At 38.4% G+C, this 19,970-nt stretch overlaps 1 protein-coding gene across 4 annotated transcripts in view; it reads right to left on the bottom strand.

The window, feature by feature from the left end:
* The window catches only part of THSD4 (thrombospondin type 1 domain containing 4), a 300,889-nt gene that overhangs the window by 256,141 nt on the left and 24,778 nt on the right, over positions 1-19,970 (bottom strand). For all 4 annotated transcript variants that reach the window (XM_083851128.1, XM_083851127.1, XM_083851129.1 and 1 more), the window contains exons 2-3: positions 18,338-18,442; positions 14,465-14,534 (exon numbers count right to left, since the gene is read on the bottom strand). In XM_083851128.1, coding sequence (XP_083707254.1) covers positions 14,465-14,534; positions 18,338-18,366 — 99 coding nt within the window. In that variant the 5' untranslated portion in view covers positions 18,367-18,442. The remainder of the gene's footprint in view (positions 1-14,464; positions 14,535-18,337; positions 18,443-19,970) is intronic.

Below are 19,970 nucleotides of genomic sequence, written 5' to 3'. Positions count from 1 at the left end.
CTGACTGCCAACCAGGCAAAAATATTGCAATAGTTAACTCTTATACCACCATTTCCCTTCAACCCTCAATAGTAATTCATGCTCTTCCCAGAATACCTCAAGGAAAAGAACTACTTAAGATGACATGCCCAAACCCACATTCACAGAAATCCCTATCAAACTCAATAAGCAGAAAGACAAGACAAACTGTTGGTCTCAGGCATTCAGTGCTATTTAGCCTGTGCACACCATTCAGCAGCACATGGACAGGGAAACAAAGAGCCCCCAAAAGAGGGCGTTTTGCTCATTGATACGGCTATGAAGGATAATGAACGAGAATCACAGAATCAGAGAATCATCTAGGTTGGAAGAGACCTCCAAGATCACCTAGTCCAACCTCTGACCTAACACTACCAAGTCCTCCACTAAACCATATCACTAAGTGCTACATCTAAAATGAGGGTGGAGCCAGGCTCTTCTCAGAGATATCCAGTGCCAGGACAAGAGGCAATGGGCACAAAATGGAACACGAAGGCTCCATCTGAACATCAGGAAACACTTCGCTGTGCAGTGGCTGAGCACTGGCAGAGGTCATCCAGAAAGGCTGTGGGGTCTCCTCTTTGGAGATCTCCAGAAGTTGCCTGGGCAGGGTCCTGGGCAAGGTGTTCTGGGTGCCGTGCTTGGGCAGGGGCTGGGCTGGATGGGCTCCTGAGCTCCCTGCTGACCTCCACCAGTCTATGATTAGGAATGGCACAGGCTGTTGCTGTAAGGAGAGTTAACCCTTCCAGCTGTGGTCAAGTATTTAAACAACCTGACTTTGATGTTGGCAATGTATCAGCACAGCCTACAACTTACAAGCACCCATCTCCCCGTGAACTTGTGCCCCGGGTTTCACACATTTCTGGAGCTAGATGTAGTCAGGATTTCTTTGTGTTTCACAGTGGGTAGAGTGTTTAACTTTCTCGCGCAGAAAATAAAGCCATTTTGCATTAAATGCACAGTTGTCGTCTCCCTTCTCCAACTGGTTAAATCACTGGTTTTCAAAGCAGGCTTCCAATGCCTGATTCTCACAATTGTTAATATGCACAGCATTCTTTTAAATTAGCATCCTTTAAGCATTTACTTATACTCCAAATAACCTTTGATCAACAAGCACACATGCCTATCTTTTCAATTATGAGATAAGAAAGGCACTAATCACAACCACTTGCTTGCCATACCTGTACAGCCCCATTCAAGTGTCTGGCTACCTCAAAATGAGCTTTGGAGAAACAGCCATGTCCCTCTGCATGGCACTTCTCCCCACTTTAAAGGATGACCTTCTAAAACATAGCTTCCATTAATAATTTTGGCTCAAACATTATTGTATAGCACTAAAAGATTAACATCTACATAGTTTGCCTCTAGTCACAGATAACACGCGCAGTCACTAACTGAACTGCAAACCACCCATGCCAGTCAGCACACGTTACTGATCAGCTTGCTATTAACATGGCAGGCTTTGGTGGAATGCGGTTTGCAAACATGGGTTGAATATACCATTACAATATGAAAAGCCAAGCCAGCGTAGGGTTTGTGGTGCTGCTGTGTAATAGTCAGTTGTGGTCTACATAATCTGAAACATTTCCCCCCTCTGAGGTTGCTCTCGCTCTTTCATCACCAACCACAGAAAAAACTGCATTTAATTATAACTTCTGAATAATAAAAAGCATCTGCAATAGTGTGATGTGCTCCCCATTTCACTAGTGTTATTTGAAAACAGGAGCAGATGTCTCTGTATTTAATGTCTTTTTTTTTTTTTTTTCCTGTGGGCACCCTATTTGGCATCAACCTTTTAAATCCAATAGCCTGTACAATCTAATAACCACATAATGTCAAAATTATGAATAACATGAAACAAGGTCTTGGTTTCTGGCTGTTATATTTGCAGTCATATCCAATAACAGAACATCACTGGCTTACAATATGACCAACTAAATAAGCTGTTCTTCAGTTAGCTATTTTTTCAGTCAATATTCACAGTTCACACATACGTTATACATTAATGTAGCCCTACCACAGATACAAAATGATAACTCTTATATGGAGACACTCTTCTGGTCTGAGCCCAGTTTGCAGTCAAATTTACTTATTGTAAAACCAATAGTTCATTGGTTTCAGACAAGGCACATTTCATTTGTCTGGACTACATCATAATCATTTCTATGATGGTTCAGTGCACTTTTTTTTTTCTTTTGAAGCCAAAGGCATTTATATAGGCACCGACTAAAATCCATTAGTCTGAAAGCAAGTCAAATCAGCACTAAAATAAGAATTATTTCATTAATCAGAAATAGAAATTAATATAATAGCCACAAGTGTTGACCTGTTGCAGAGAGAACTTCCTGGCTACCATACTTCATTGCAACAAGAATTGTTCCATATAAAATGATACTTCAAATGACTGAAGGCAATATAATGTCATTTCACGCCACTTAATCTTCACAGTAAAATAGTTCTAGACATAACACAAGAAAGTTTAATCTAGCTACTTAAATCAGAATGTAATAATCAAACTAACAAAAAATAACAACATAATGTCTTATATTGATATGCAAATATTTACTTTTAAGGTCTTAGAATCTTACTGCTAGGTTGTAGTAAAAATTCTAAGAAAGGGATTTTCAGTAGCAAAGTGGGTTATGTACTTTTTTTAATTAAGGTCTCTATTTTTTAACTTTGAGAAAGATAGGGGCCAATAATGAATCTTTAGAGAACAATACAAGTGGTTAGTGGTAAAATCTACTCAGTAAAACCTACTAAGACGACTAACTAAATTGAAGCTGTTTAGCTTATGGAACAGAAAACTTAGGGGGCAATAATTAGACTTACCAACAGTTTAAATTAAACAAACAAAACTATTCATCTTCTCTTTGCAGCAAGTTGTTCTCCACGTCTATAAACTTTATGACAAGGAACAGTGGATTTAAATTTTAGCAGAGGTGATCCAAACTAGTAGGAAGAAGTACTTAGCAGAAAAGGCAAATGAAGCATGAGGACTGAATACCTGAGGAGATTCCAGTACCACTGCCTTGCAGGCCAGTCTCAAACCTCTGTCGAGAACAACCAAGCTAGCACTGACCTTCCCTGGGGCAGAGCGGAGCACCTGGCCCACAGGACTCACAGGTCTCTGCCCACCCTTAGGTCCTATGATTTCCAAGTTACCTTGCAGCCAGCAATGAATTCGCACAGTGCCCTACGATACAGCCACGAAATTACAGGTAGCTAAGGGAGACAGCAGAAGTATTCCAAAATACCTCCGAAACACCACAGACTGCAGGATTCCTGACTCTAAGTCTCCCCTCCCTTTAAAAATGACCCAAACAGCACAGTTTCTCAAGGGAAGAGTTTGAGCCCGCACAGGGGATAAGCGAAAAACATACTGAATTTTCCTTGCTGAGCTAAATCATGAAAGCAATTTCTTTAACAGAACAACACAGCCCACAAAAGAGAGATCAACTAAGCCATTTCATCTACTTTCCCATAGTTCATGATTGATTGCTCCTTCAGGAGACAGAGTAATAGCCTTTCCACCCAAGTACCATCAAAAAGATGTCTATCTACTGCAAGTTAATCAACCACCAAGGGGTTTATTCTATACATTCAATCTATTTTCACCCCATAATTATAGCCCTTTCTTTCCTGTGCATTCTTCAATTATTTGGCAGCACAAGGCTTGTACGTAGAAGCAGCAACTTCTTGTTTGTTTATAAATCAGCTTGTTGTACAAGACCTGTAAGAGTGCTTGTGATTTAACTTTCTGTTTGGGAACACCAAACAGAGCCAGTTAACAAACCTATTAAGACAGCAGAAGCCAACAAAGCAGTGAGGAAGATTTTTATGCACGTGACAGATAAGAAAACACATTCTATTTCCTCTTCTTTCCCTAATTTTCCCCAGGTCCATGCAACATGCATCATATTCATTTCTTTGAGTTAACTAACGAAGTCAAGAATGATAATTAAAAACACATCACCAAAATCTTCTCTCAGAAAAAATGTGTGCAAGTCCCATGGACTTAAATGCTAATTATGCATTTGTTGTGTTCTGCATACACAACCTTCAATTCTAGTTCTGTGCAAAGCTAAATAAACGCACAGGGAATATTAAAATCCATGGAATTGGATCCTATACGCAGAACTACATCCATAACTAGCAATCAATATTATCATGAAATGTGGAGGTGCTACAGTGCAATTAAGTTTGACTTCAAATAGTTTCACATACGCATTTTCACTTACTTTCAAGACAGCAGGCATGAGTGTGTAGATAACACAGTTACAAAAACTCGGTATATCATGAGTAACAAACTGAAAAACTCAAAAGCAGAATACGTTAGAGTACTCTGTCTCTTGTTTCCTTAACAACGTTCACCATTTTTTTTTTTACACACCTAAAAAATCAGACTTTACTAATGTGCACACACTTGCAGCAATGACAGTTCGGTATAATGGAAAGTCCTGCCAGTAGGTGCCAGGGCCCTTCAGGAACAACTCCTGCTTTTGCCATTTCTAAAAAGAGTCCCACCTCACTTTTAAGCTGTTTTTTCTGCATAACCCACAACATCCCTCATTTGCTTGGGCTGCTCAGACCTCTCTTCTATTCTCATTCAAATTGCTTTTAAAGACCTACTTAGTCCTTTTGCTGTGCTTCCAACAGAAAGTCTCTAGTGATTTAAGAAAAAGAAGGAATTGGCAATCGTTTCCTTTCTCCTAATTGTCTGCCTGTTTGCTTACCCTGTAAACCCAGGGGGCCAGAATTCACTTTTTGTCTTCCTCTCTCTGGAATGTCTACTATATCAGTGACAATTGCAGATATATAATTTGAATAATCCAGTCTTATCTTTAACACTCCTCTTTTTGAAACAGGTAATTTTCTCCTCTATTGCACAGTACTTCAAGATTACAAAAACTTTACAGAAAAAAAATTATCACTACTGCATTATCAAGATTTCTTGCTGACAAATCAGTCCCAGAGTAAAATTTAATCCTGGAAGTTTTTTCAGACTTGGTTCTAAATTTAGCATCTGGTGGGATGAAGGCCTAATCTGAAGCCAGTCTGAAGTTTAATTACCAGCATGTTGAGATCTTTTCAACAGATTCATCCAGGCTAAGTTCTCAAAACACAGTAGAGCAGGAGTGAGGGAAGAAAAGAACTACATAGCAGTAATATTGTTCCTCAATTACAATCCCCTTTGAGACCTTTTAGATCTTTCCCGTGACCAGGATAGCCGCTATTTGGATTCTTGAGATACGTTAGGTGCCTTTGCAGCAAATAACGAGACCCAGCCCTAGGTGACTTGTTCTTACCGTTCTGTTTTTGAATGCAATGCATAAGATTTTTTTTATATAAGTACAACTCTGAATTTATGATATATACACCACAATTGAGCATATTAGTAAGTCTTGCAAGGTTTCATTTAATCTGGAAACAGTGACTCCTTAATTGAATGCTTTATTTACTTTATAACTTCAAGAGTATGTTGGACAGCTTGCATCCTCGTCGTGCAAGTATTCAGAAGAGAAGAAAACTGGTGTTGCAGCTACTGCAGCTTATAAGCTTTGCAAGTTTCACTGTGGAATTTGTCAGTTACTTCTACAACAGCAGTTGGTTTATGTACTCAGCATGTACTGAGGAGAGACTGTAAATTTATCTGGAGCTAAGAAGTTTGCGGCATCAGAGAGCAGCTGTCAGATCTTTGTAAGATCCACTAACTTCACCTACTTTTACAGCATTATATTTTACAGCATCAGCATTTCAGCTTGCTTATTTCCCTAGCCTGCACCAGCGGTTGTCTGCAACATATAAGTAACTATTTACAGACACACAGTTAAACACATGAGCATGGAAGTGTTCTTCTACAAAACCTCCTCTGCCGGAGAGTCATAACAAGCCCATGTAAAATATGAATATATTTTTATCAGATATAACACCTTGCTCATTCAGTAATGTTCAGCACTCCACAAGAGTAGAAGTAAGAAAAGAACATGATGTGAAGTAAGAAAAGAACACAAAGTGAGAGGACAGCAAGAGAAAACATCATGTTCTGAAGCTGAGAAATTCAGCTGTCTGGGCTTGTTAAATCCATTAGTCATCACTTTGTACCTACAATAAAATAGAAACAACTGAAATGACAAAACCTTATAAATTTCACCTTCACCCTCTCAATCACAGGATGAAGATTTCACAAATCACTTACAGATATTTCTTTCTAATGCATTTGAATTTACACAAGAAGACAACGTGAAGATTGAACAAAGTGATACAGTTTACATGCACAGAAGGAAAGAATTGAGTAGGTCTATTGGTCACTTTCTTACTTACAAATTTTAAGGATTTTAGAAATGTAAAGTTGTCCTATAGAACGTTAACATCCTTAGTAGCTTTTAGGTAGACTAATTCTCCATTAAATCACTGCCAAATGCCATTTTTGTCATTCTTGTAGCTTTAGTCCCATGACAAGCATGGAGCTTTCCCTTACCTTTAGTGTATTAGAACCTTAGTGTTACTGAATTCAGTATGCCACCCTGTCACAGACTACATCTTACATAGAAAAAGTTTCCTTGAATTCATACAATGCAGTCATCACTCTGATCCTGAATCAAACATTTCAGAAAAAACTAGCAGTACACATGGCATTGAAATACAATGGAAATCTTTAGTACTGCCTCCATGAGAAAAGTCAGAAATAAGATCCATATCTTGGGATTTCAGCAGCAATTTTTGAAACTATACTATGCAAGAACATCCCTGAAGAGGAACTATCACTTGAGCTGAAAGCCACAGACATTTCATACGCAACTAGTTGTGCATGAAGATGACGACTGACAATGCAGTACTTATTTGACAAACACTGATTTTAAATACTATAGGATAGTTTGTCCTATTAAACCAGCATACACACAAATTAAGCGTGCAGAGAAGTAGAAAACAGCGGATAAATTGGAGGCCCATTTAACTCAGTATTATGTTCTGTTTTTGGAGTAAAAGGAAAAGTTCAGGGAACAGCATAAGGACCAGGACACATATAGAGAGACGTGCACAGACCCCTCTACTTCCAGCGGATCAGTAATTTAAGGGCCACCCTCAGCTAAACACCAAATTCAAGTTGTTGTGTTTAATAGCCATGGACATAACATCCATGAATAAAACTAATACCTTTCTTAGTCTATTTATAGTTTTGGCTTCCAAAATATCCCACGTTTTACAATTCAGTTATCCATTGTTCCTTGAAAAAGTGCTGCTTCTTCCACTGGTTAAGCATAAAGCCTGATAATTTCACTGCGTACCTCCACATTTTTTCATTATGATAACCAACAAGTGTTCATTCTGTCTTTCACCATGCCACAATGTTTGATTTGAAACCACTAATACAATCCCACTCAGTGATCTCTCTCTGAAAATCATCAGCCCTATTCTGTTCTGTCTCCCTTTGTAAAGGAGTAAAGCAAGAATTCGGATTATCCTCTTTCTCAGTACTTTTTCCAGTGTGCAATGCTGCACATAGTACTCCAAAGGAGCTAACGATACTTTCACAGTAATAATGATCATAATGCTTGGTGACAGTATATACCTTTTAATCAGCTACCTAATTAAGCAAGTTGCTATAGCCACAGCCAATGTTACTAGAAATTTTGCAGATACTCAGCATCTTATATAATCCCAAATTCAAAACTATAAAGGGATAAAAGACAATCTTTAGATCTAGAGCTATCTAAACCAAATCAGACGTTGCTGGTTTTCCCCAATTTTACTTTACGTAAAATAATATTATATTTCCTTTCTAACATGTTATCCAGAAATTCTTTTTTTCTGGTTAAACACTCTGAATCCCAATGGATTCATGAAGAAATTAACTACATCATACTCCTAGTTATACATGCGAAAGGCATATAAACAGACACGAATATCTGTTTTGCAAAGCTTTATGGAATTATTTTTTACCCAAAGACAAAGAAATTGTATCCAGAGGGGCATTTTATCACCTGCTCAGAACACCACCACCAATGTTACTCACTCAGTAAACTCATGTCTGTGTGCTGGATGCAAAGTGGAATTAACAGAAGCTTGCATACCTTTGGGGTATTTTTTTGTTTTAATTCTAAACTATTATCATATTTGTCCTCTGCTTCCCAGAACAAGGAGCTCTAATCCTATTAATATTTCTCAAAGCCCCTCAGGCTATAAGCATTTTTAAATCGTCCCTTCCATGGACCCCCTTCTCATTACACCACACCTGATGACCCATGCTATGAGGCCAAACCATTGCCATCATTATTAGAGGAGTGTCAAGGCACTTGGAAAACTTGACTTTGCCCTATTTTTTGTATTACCCGAGTGCTGCCCCTCCTTTATTTCATAGTTCTTCTGACTGAAGATTCTGTTAGGGCACAATCTGTCACAAAAGATGTCCACGCAGCTTTTAATGCAACCAGGTCCAGCCTGGCTAAGGATTCAAAACACTAGTATAATAAATACATTGTCGTTATTAAAAAAAAATCTGTATGTCTTATTCAGGATGAGATTCGGTATTCTTCATGAACGTTTATCATCTTATTGTATAGCTGGTCAATGGTCTGTCCCCACAAAAGAAAAGCTAGTCTCTGTCCTGCTAAAATTTCAAGAGTGTACAAAGAAAAGCAGGCTGACTCACAGAAACTAGAACTGAACTAAGGTTCAGAGCAGAGCATGCCAAATTTTGAATGGGCTGAGGAAATTATAGTTTAGTTTTAGAGCCTGTTCAAGTGTAACATTATAGTATTTCCCTGCCAGCATTGTAAACACATCTATGGAACTGATTTAATTCTTTCACCAGTCAAAGCATCTTAAAGGAATATTCTTCCAATATTAGTTCAGCTGATTTCCAATAAAGACCATACCTATATAGCCATGACAATTTCCCAGCAGAAAGTCTTTACAGTCCATTTTACAGCCATACATTTGGAACGGCTATATTTTAAATGCCTCTTACAAGAAACATGTGGCACACTGGTGGTTTGATAAAAAGTAATCTACCAAAACCCCCCTGAAACTTGTAGATAACAACTTCTCAGATCTCTCAAGGCTAGCAGAAAAATGGAGCAGAGGCCAAGCAAAATATCATCACACAATGTGTATATGTCTGCCTGGTTAGTATGCTCTTCAGTGCATTTTGGAAGCCTTTAATCAGAGATGTAGTAAACCGTTTGAATTTTACAGTACATGGTAAGTGTAAATACTACCAGCTTAAACGATTTGGGTTTCCGCTCTTTGTATAAAAACTCTATCCGAACATCTGTGCCTGTGAAGATTAAAGGGCTAAAAAGCCTGGAAATAGAAGACCTTTGTATTCACAAATCACCGAAGAAAGCTACAATGCCTGGAAAGCTTAACTGCCCCTTCAACCAACTTTGACCACATCTGAAGAGACTTGAACATTATTTAAATAGCCTAGAAAGTAAACAGCTCTCAACAAATTCAGAACAGTTTTTGTGCCAGAGCTTGAAGCTTCCTCTATGTTTGAATAATTTTTTTCACACCAAGACCTCCTCCATCGCATTCTGTGAGCTTACTGTGTTAAGGTAGTGGTTTCTTTCCATTCTGCTGAGAAACCAGTAAGTACTTTCAAGTAAACAGACGGCTCACTCCTAACCTCGCCTCCAGCAGTTGTATATAATCACTCCTTATCTGGAGTGGGATTGCTTCTGATTTACAGTAACAGAGAGATGATAAGCATCAGGACCTCATTATACCAGAAATTAGGCTTCTTTATTTTAATAAACTATTTCCTCATCACTGATTACCACCTGTGATCTAAGTCACTCAGCTTGTGCTGCTACCCCAGGCCTTCTTGCAGGTCGATCATCTTCAGCTGTGCCAAAGCTGTTGCTATTCTGTTGTATTTCCACACTTAGTGAAATTCTTTGGGGTCCACATGTGGTGTAAACATTCACTTGATTTAAAAAAGATTTTTAAAAAAGCTTGCCTATCACCTTGCAAGTTCACCTTCTCTGGAAAACAACTGGAGAAAAGACCCTGTCATTTTTCCCAAAGAAATACAGAACAAGCTTTAAGCCCCTGGTGCCCCATGCTTAAGAAACCCAGTACTTTTAATGAAAAAAATAATAATAATTTTCAAAGTTCCATTATAAAGCAGGTTAAAAATAATGAAACCATTGGGCCTTGATTTTCAAAGGTGTATTTGCACAAAATAATGTTTTGACTCCCTCTCCAGCAGGAAGAATTTTATTACCTAAAGCATGTTAACCCACAGCACGGACAGGGAATTGGTTACAACACTGGGAGAGCAGCAACCTTCCTACAGGTGGTGTTCTGGACACACTGTTGCATTAAAAGGGTAAGTTTAACGGAAATACCTTTGCACAGTCTGTATCACCAGTTTCCTAAAAAACCCTGCTAATTACAATATAAACACTGATAGCCAGAAAGGCTCTATTTCCCCACAGTTACAGTGAGTGCAACAGCACGTATATCTACACAGTTAAAGTCAAGCACCTGCGCTGAAGGCATGTGAATATGCTGACCTGTAGAACACTGCAAGAGGAGTATGAACTACATTTCAGTTTTATGGAACTGATGTATACGGAAATGTAGCAGCAATGCACAACAGGTATCTTATAAACCAGGAATACATTACAGAAAAATGAGCAGCACCAGCAAATCCCTGTAAGCAACACATACACACCAGCTGTGCACACGCGCACAGACAGTAAGCTGCCCCAGCAAAACCCTGCGGAGTGCTTGCAGCCCAGCAGGACAGAGCCACAGTAACTCCATAGCAGGCCTGTTAGCAAGAGCTGGTTTGCAGCTTAGCAAGTCCTGACAAGTTGCAGATTTCACTCCCTGCTGACCTTAGGGGGGAGCTTCGCCCTACCTGGATTCCAAGGAAGGATTACACAGGGCTATCTGTTACCAAGCTCCCATTGCTCAGCCTAGGTAGAAGCAAGGTGGTGACCAGCTGCTGTGGAGATCCCACGGCACTCCTTAGAACTGTTAGGCATTAGCTCTGATGCCTAACAGTTCTGATGCCTTGGCCAAAAGCCAAGCACAGATACTAACTACTTTGTCTAACTTCAATTTCCCCCAGTTTCAAGGACAGAGTAGATTAGCTTCATGCTTCACATTTTACATTGTTACGGTGTGTTCAGATGCATTAGGCAGCCCTATCCTTTTCAGTTAGCAGAACAATGACTTTTACAGGGTGTGGGAGGGTAAACGAACAATAGACATTAAGAAACTGCCACTCACTGTCACTATCACAACATAAATGCAGGTGTAGGACCGCATTTATACACAGATTTTCCTATATGAATCTTAAAATTGATATAATTGTCAGAAGTAGTAACCAAATTCCTATCATCTGAAATAGCACATGAAGCTATTGTACTATCTGTACACTCTCCCTCTACATTCACACTTAGATCTCCATTTTCCTCATTTTACAGCCCAGCAGAAGGGATCGTTCCTAACACCGTAAGCCCTTTGCAGTAGTGTAGTGGAACAAGCAAGCAAGCCTGCCACAGAAAACAAAAATGGAAGACAAAGATGGAAAGAAATAAAGAACCCATTCATTCCTTGACTTCTTTACAGACAAAGGAGAGCAAGACAAAAACTCATCTCCTCGCTTTTACCCCTCAAAGTATGTTGGCCAATTCATCGAAGAATATGGCAGAATTCCTTTAAGTCTTAGTGTTTCATTTTACTTGTCATATATAACGTTCATAGGACAAACTTCAGGGAGGTATATGACTGCCCAGAAAAAGGTCTATCCAACCACACAAACGTAGGTGTTCAGCAACTTTAAAACTCTAGATAGAGGGATAGGGGCATGGGGCAAGGCAAGCAGAGGCAATGCATTATTTCTAATCATCTTGTCCTGAAGCAAATGGGAAGCTCATAGATCCCCATGGTCAGTCCACAGTGACAGACTGATTTGATTAACAGAAGTTCTGAGAGGCTCCTAACTCTACTTCTTGTGTTCTGCCAACACAATCAACACAGTGCTATTGTGTGGTGGATTTAAGGAGAAAAGAGAAAACAGAGGTGACTCAGAAATTAATCCTAGAAGCAAAACTTCTGTGTCTACTGAAAATAAACAAAATACCAACACCAACCCCTAAAACTCTAGCCAAAACAGAAAAACTTAACCTTGCGAAAAAACAAGATACTATAGATAGGGAAATAACATCTGAAGTAGCTGTTAAGTGTAGAAATTTCCTCTCATGAACAGAAGTGCTATTTGAGTAATGATGGGTTTTGGCCATTACATTGCAGTGCTACTCAGGCTACATCTCCATAGGTAACTCAACTGATCTAACAGCTCACCACAGCAAAGCAGAGGGATCTCGCTCATCTCATTTAAGTACTTCAAAAATATTGCAATGCCCCAATGAAAAGCTTGTAAAAGCAAACTGTGACACTTCTTCCATGCATTGAAAATAAGTTGGATAATATACTATACTTCCATTAAAGTCAATAGCAATATACAATTGGGTGACAAAAAGATGCACGTAAATTCAAAGAAACTACACTGCTTCAATGCTACTACTTAATAACAGAAGCAAGAAGTTAACACAAAGCAATATTTACACCAGAATTTTTTTTTTTTGGACAATCTTTACTACTGCATACGCTACCAATTACACTAAAATAAGCAAAGTACAGCTATAACTACAGCTTACTGTTTTAATACAGCAACATAAGATCAGTTAACAATCCACCCATGGATGACTTCTGAAAAGCTGGGAATACAGACTCCAGTGTTTGTCCAGGAAGAGGACTGTTACGTTTCATAGTTTAACCTTTAGTTCATCACAGCATGGCACTTTACAGAAAAGGTTAAATAACATTTATTCAATAAAATAAGTGTGGGGAGAGAAAATAGAGAGCTTGACTGCATGATGAGCAGCAGGAGGGCTCTTCATATGTCCAGTACTGATGGACAAGAGAAGTTAGTTGCTCAAATATTAAGAAAAGATTTCAGTTTAAACAGTTTGAGACAGCTTGGATGATTTTTAAACACATATGGTGATTGTTTGGTTTCACGCAAAATTTCCTCCTCCTTTTGCTAATACTGATAAATACTCTGGCCTCACTGAAGAGGATAGTTGATATTTAGAAATTATATTCTATGAATGTAAGTTCAAAATAAGTTAGATAAGAAAAAACAACATCCTAGAAACTACTGACCAACACTACAACCTTTGTATTCCAGGAGAAACCATAAAAACCTTTTGCATAGTAATTTTTGTTTCCACCTAATGAACTTATCAAGTTTAATATATTTGCATTATTCACCAAACCTGTGCGATGTACGTTACTTGACATTTTTTATTTATTAATTTATTGGGTTTGAGTAGCAATTAAGAAATGAAATAGATATAAGATCACAAACTACACAGAGACAGAAGAGCACTCAAAGGGTCTCTCCCTCATGTCTCTGGCAGAATCAGCAATACCTACACATCATTCCTGGCAAATATCTGTCCAACATATTCTCCAAGCCTCCATCGTGGAAATGCTAAAAGTTGTCCAGTAAATGTGACCTATTATTCATTATATCCTTATTGTGGGAAATTTTTTCTAATAATCAAACCCAAACTTCCCCTGCCAATTTCAATCCTTTTCTTCTCATCTACTCTACCACAGAGGTAAAGAATAGACCTCTCTTTGGCACTTGAGAGTATCTGGAGATTATATCTGCTCCTCCCCCTCAGTCTTCTCTTTAGACTAAACAACCCAAATTCGTTCAAACTCCCCTCAGAGGGGAAATTGTAAAACCTCCCGAGGATAATCACTGCTGCCCTCTGTTTCCAAATCATCCGCTACTTTCCTGAAAAGCCATGCAAAAATCTAAATTAAGTTTTCCAGCTGAGGCCTCACTAATATTGAGCAGGATAGAAGGGTCCTCTATACCGCGTGCTGGCTGCATGCCTTCTTAGATGTGCATGTGAACTTTTCACAAGAGTACAAGAAAAAAGTTTTACAGTTTCCAGCTCCAGTCTCTAGCAACTTCAGTCTAGCACCTGAGTGTGGTTTGGGTCCAGCATCTGCTTCAGATGCCTACAGATCTCTGTAAGAGAAAGTGCTACCTATGAGCAACTGTATGCTTCTGCTAATCACTCCATATTTGAGTGCTGCTCTCACTGACATGAATTATTTCTCCCATTTGTCTTACATGATGAAAATGTTCTAAATTTTAACTAAGCTGTCACAGCTATATTTATGACCTACAACACGCCATACACTTTCTTTATATCTGTTTATAACACTCACCTGATTAACTATGACGGGGCTCTTTTAAAAACATATATTAATATAAAAACATACACATAACAAAGCTACATTATTCCCAGATCTTTATCTAGATTGCATCACTTCACGCATCTTCCTCTGTTTTCAATGTTTACCTTTAAGTACACAATATCCAAATATTTCTAATGCTTACCTTTCTGTGTTCAATTGAAGGCTGTGGGATGACAAACTGAAATCCCAGCACTGCTAGTGAACTGAGAAGTCTGAAAAAACAAATAGAGAAACAGAATACATCATTGCCACTAATCCAAACCACACACACCTATAATCCATTAAAGGGCTTGACACTGCGAGGAGTTATTTACACACTTGAACACCATTACTAACCAAAGCAGACTCGCTAAACTGTGTGAAACGTTCTTATGATATCCTCTTCACTACACAGCAGGCAGAAACAGGTACATACTTTTATCTATAAAGCAAAAGTGCACCAAGTAGAGTCCACTAACAGCATTTCATGTAACATTATGTTTAAATTAAAATAGTTTAAATTAAAATATCTTTTGAAGTGCATACTTTTACACCTCAGCATTTGGTGATTAAATTGACATATGCTCCACACTTTTTCTAAAGTGTTAGGTAAGAGTTCGGCCATATGTGGACTGAGTCTGTTTCTAACTCTAGTTCCTCATTTTGCAGATGTGCACTCCACATCCAGCACACAGGAAACATGCAAAGAACCTCCATGATTTTGCAGAATGTAGGTTCTTCCCCAGCTGCCTAACACTTATGGAAATTGAATAACCTAATGGGCACAGAAGATGGAAAGTAGCGGACACAGCTCACCAGAGACTCAGGATAAGCAGCCAAGCATCACCCCAGTCCCCACATCTTCAATCTGAAAGGAGTCATAATGGGAAGCAAGCCCAAACAAACTTTGTTCTGTCAAGCCTCACCACTGTAATGACTCCTAAGAGCCTGTTACAAGCTAGGTTCAGTTAGCTCACTCTTTTGTTTGCTACAACTTGAATCGGGGACTGGTTTGCATCCTCCTAGAAAGCCCTTCATCAGAAAACCCAAAAAGGTAAGAAAGAGAGAAAATTAAGATATCTTTATTTCTACTGGGAGTGTGACTTCTCAGTTTACAAAGGGAATCTTTTGGACCCCCCATGAAGGAGAAAGCTGCTAATGATTTGCTGAATTTCAATGCAGAAATAAAACTGATGGATTTGGACACAAAATCCATCTGCAAACTAATGGACCAGACAAAATCCAGCTGTGCTTCCTACTCACAGCCCCTTCCTTTGCTTACTATGCAGTAATCCTTTAAATATTTCACATTGTTTCAGGTATTTTCAGAGAAAGACCAACTAAACTAAAACAGGTGGGGGTTTTTGTTTTTGTTTTACAAAGCATTTGATTACTGCAAATAGATATATTCTTCTACTAGGGAGAATGTTTTTATTGAGTTTTCTGTTTTCTATATTTCTTGCTAACAAACCACAAGAGGAACTGCTAGGTAAGCATTTATTGCACATGGCTTTTCATCACTTCATCACCATAGTCTATGCCCCTCTCAAAGTAAATAAAAACAAAAACATTTAAAGGAGAAAAAAAAACATTCCTTACTGCCACAAATTTAGAAAAAAAGAAGTGAAAACACTTCAAAGGTCCATTAGAGAGAAGTATTTTATTTTACATAGCTATCATTTGTGATAAAGGAAAATACAAAGGAAGCAGATGAAATTGGAGCCCGTGTAAGATGTTGCAAAGAAACTACAGTAAGAGCCCAGACATGCAGTTCAGAGCAAGGCTCAAATAAGACAGTGGTGGAAAGAAGGCAAATGCATGACTGAAGAAACTGATTTGACAATCACACCCAAAATCAAAGGTAGAAAAAGAAACAGAACTCAGACCTCCAGCTGCAGTGATCTCCTAACTATTCTCAATGAAAATATGACAAATTTTAAAGAAGGCAGAGCTCAGTCTTTGACAGGCCCAACCTACATCCTCTGCAAGTTATATTTAACTTCCTTTTCAGAAACTTCCTATCCATTATCTACTCTCCTTTATGGCTTCTACTCCCTATATTCCCCCAGAGCACCTGAAAGAAAGGTCAAAATTTGCATAAGACAATGAATGCCTTCATCCACAAGAAAAACACTGGGTTTTTCTGATCAGTTAAGAAGGACTAAAGACTTCCATGAATTAATTCTACTGAAATAATGCACAAGGTTGGTAGTTCTGAACTGAGTGAGAACTGTAATCTTCAAAGCAAATCGCTTAAAGAATTCAGTTCTAAACTTCAAACTTCTAGTGTATGTGTCAAGCTTTTCCTAACCATTCTATAACGAGGTTGCATTACAAGTGACATCTGTATGTATGTACTCAAGAACAATGAAGTTGGTTTTTAAGTTTACTTCTGCACTTGGATCTCCCAGAAACACTGGCATAAACCTGTTGTTTCAAACACATGGCAAAACTGGCAGGAATACTTAAGCCAGCCTGAGGTAAGCCTCTAGCTTCAAATCAGTATGTGTCGATTTAATTTTGTAAACGTTATTGCTCTCAGTAGCTTTTTTTTTTTTTTTGTCAGTCATGCCAGACTAATATTAGGCCTTCCAAACTACAAAAACAGGCTTCTCCAATTTCAGCTTGCTTCAGGTATTCTTACTTAGCACTAAAGCCAAAAAGAACAAGTGCTCCTCAAAATAAGGCAAAACTTTTCAAGGACACATGAACATCTACAAATTGCTGATTGATGACTGTTTAACTCAGGCTTCTGAGTAAGGACCTTGCTGGTAAAGCCCATGCTTTCATGGTTATGATATTATTTGCAGCCAAGCAGCTAGTTTAAGGCAAAATCAGGGATCTTTCCAAGTTGCACAACATTAGCTCAAAGTGCAAACATGCTCACTTTCTTTTACTGACTATACCCAATACCTGTTTAACTGAGGGGAAAAATGAAAGCTATAGTAGCTCTCTACTTTAGGAGTGGAAAAAAAGGTTTGCTATCCAATTCCTCATTAGGAACACCTCTCACAGTTCCTCTCCCATTGCAGTGAACAGTAGCTCTCAGTGAATGAAGCTGGAGGGTACCAAAGTAGATTTCTTTTATAGTTACTGTCCCTTATTAGTTGTACTTTTAAGCAGGGCTATCATGACCAGCTGTGGATTGTCCAGTCAGGAGTGAAAGCATTTTAGCCATGTGATTAGCTGCATTTCAGCTCTTGTCCCATATTCCTGTCTTCCTCCCCAAGTAAAAGTCTGCAGGACAAGCCTAAGTCTGGGACAGCTTTGGGGAGATATGTAGGGATAAGTCTCAGCAGGAAAGATAAAACAAATAGTGTCAGTAATATAGGACACCCATTCTGATGAGGAAACTAGAGGGTGCCAGAATTCAAATTCAAAGACTGATGTCTGAAATTCACAACGCAGAACTTTAGATCAGAGGTGTAACTGACAGTACCTCCATACAAATGAAAGAGTATGTGGTTCACTAGTCTGCAGCTCTCATTCCTAGCAGAGGTTCCTGTAGCATCACAGCTGCGTGCTTTCTCTCAATCTGCTTGCCCAACTACAGAACTGGACAGACGAGCTTAATAAAAGGTTAGTGCTTGCCTTGTCAGAAAAACTGTTCAGAAGGTATTTCCCATATTATCCCACTGTCAAACTGTTTCTGGAATGCATAATATAAATCTTAAACTGAATTGCAGCACAGGTACTAAAACATGCAAATCTATTATTTAAAGCCAGTGACAGTAATCACACGGCCTCATAAAAATAATAAAAAGCTTTCCAATAAAATATTCTTTCACAATGGCACACAAAAGAGATGCTCTAAGCAGAAACAAACAATGAGAACTTTCTCTTTTTACTATCAGCAAGGAATACTATGCCTAGGATACACGTACGTGATTATTTTGTCTTTGGACGGGATTTTTATTTATCCTCCTATTATCCAAATACTTATAACACAAAAGCAAGAGTCCAGGACATTAATATTTCCTGCAATCTGTTACAAACATATTAAATCAGATTTAAAATGTTTTGTTGCATCACTTACCTCAAAGAAACTATTAAACTGTCTACCATGATCCTTTAATGCAAAGTGTCTTGCAGGGAAAAATACTCTTCACTGTAGTAAAGCACAATGCAGGTCAAACAAATCCTAAAGAAAGAAAGAGAAAAACATGTAATGCTGCTTATTCAGTATTTTTTGGGATGTCTAAGAAACTGGATACAGACCAGCGTTAGTCATTTCTACCTGAATTCAGGGATGTTACGACAATTCAAACTGTAAAACCAATGAGTAGACTGGACGCACCCCATTTGGGGTGACAAGACAAACTGCGCCAAAGTGCTTGGCTGAAAAAACATGGAATGCCAAATCTTGATCTGATTCCCATGGGTGCAGAACTGATGTTTAACGTACTTGCCTTTCTGTCTCACATCCCTGGTAAGTCAGCTGTATGATGTTAAGCCTCTTTTGCCACTATACTGGGGATTTTATTTATTTAATTGCAAGTATTGCAATTGGACTCTGATTGGACAGCAATCCCAGCCTGGCCCCTAGTCACGCATGAGATCTGGGGTTAAACAGTATTCTGAATCCAAATTCAACTGATCCTTATTTCTTTCTGAGTATTATCATTGATTCACAATCATTGCAAACACGGAGAAGCCCTACCAGCCCTTGAAAGAGTTACTACCTAGATACACTCTCATTTGTTTGGGAGTGTTCTCAACTGTTCAGACACCTGGGAGTTTTTATTTTGGTAAAGTTTCAATTATACATTTGACACCTAAAATGAAGCGCTTGAATTAGACAGGAAAGCAGGAAAGGTCTCTGTAGTACGGAGATCCAATATAAACTGGGGGAGAGATGGATTTGAGGGAGGGAATGGAAAGAGGAAATAAAACACTATTAGGACTAAACGCATATCCATAAATTTAAGAACTTTGTCAACCACTGTCTGTATCTTGCCATTTACAAGCGGTTACATGTTGAAATGCTGTGGAGTGCACAGAAACAAGAGAACATTGCTGTTCACAGATAAAAAGCTCTCAATTTCTGTCAGGCAGCCAGGTAATTAATACCTGCCTAAAGAGGGAAAAGACATTGAGAACTTAAAAAAAATGCACAGTTAGATAAACTACTGATCCTGTGCTAGAAAATGGGGATTGTTTAGAGGTAACTGGGCAAGCTGAATAAAAAATAAAATAAAAATAAAATAAAAATAAAAATAAAATAAAAATAAAATAGGGTTTAAGAACTCACAAAATATTTCTAACAACTTGAAAAGACAATTCCTTTTATGGTCTCAGTTCACTTGTTTGTTTGTTTTTATACGGAAGCCATTAACAGCTGGACACTTGGAAAAGTATCATGACAAAAGTCCTGCACCTAACAGGTTAGTCGTGAAGAGGAAAGCTCTAGGACCCAGCTAAACTCCATCTTTCCTTTCTGCAATTCCATGCTTGTCAGTAGATCTACGAGGCTTTCTCAAATTTATTCACCAGTTTCACTGCTTAATATCATACTTATTTTGTTGTTGGGTAGTTTTTTGTTGGTTTTGTTTGTTTGTTTTTAAGGAGATGGGGAACACTTCAGAAACCAGATTTTTAGTCCGTACTAAAGCTACACATGTAAATATTAAGTCCATACATACAGCACTAACACAAAGAACATAGACATA

Source organism: Anser anser (genome assembly GCF_964211835.1).
Source record: "Anser anser genome assembly, chromosome: 10".
Lineage (NCBI taxonomy): Eukaryota > Metazoa > Chordata > Aves > Anseriformes > Anatidae > Anser > Anser anser.
This window is presented reverse-complemented; position numbering and strand designations above follow the sequence as displayed.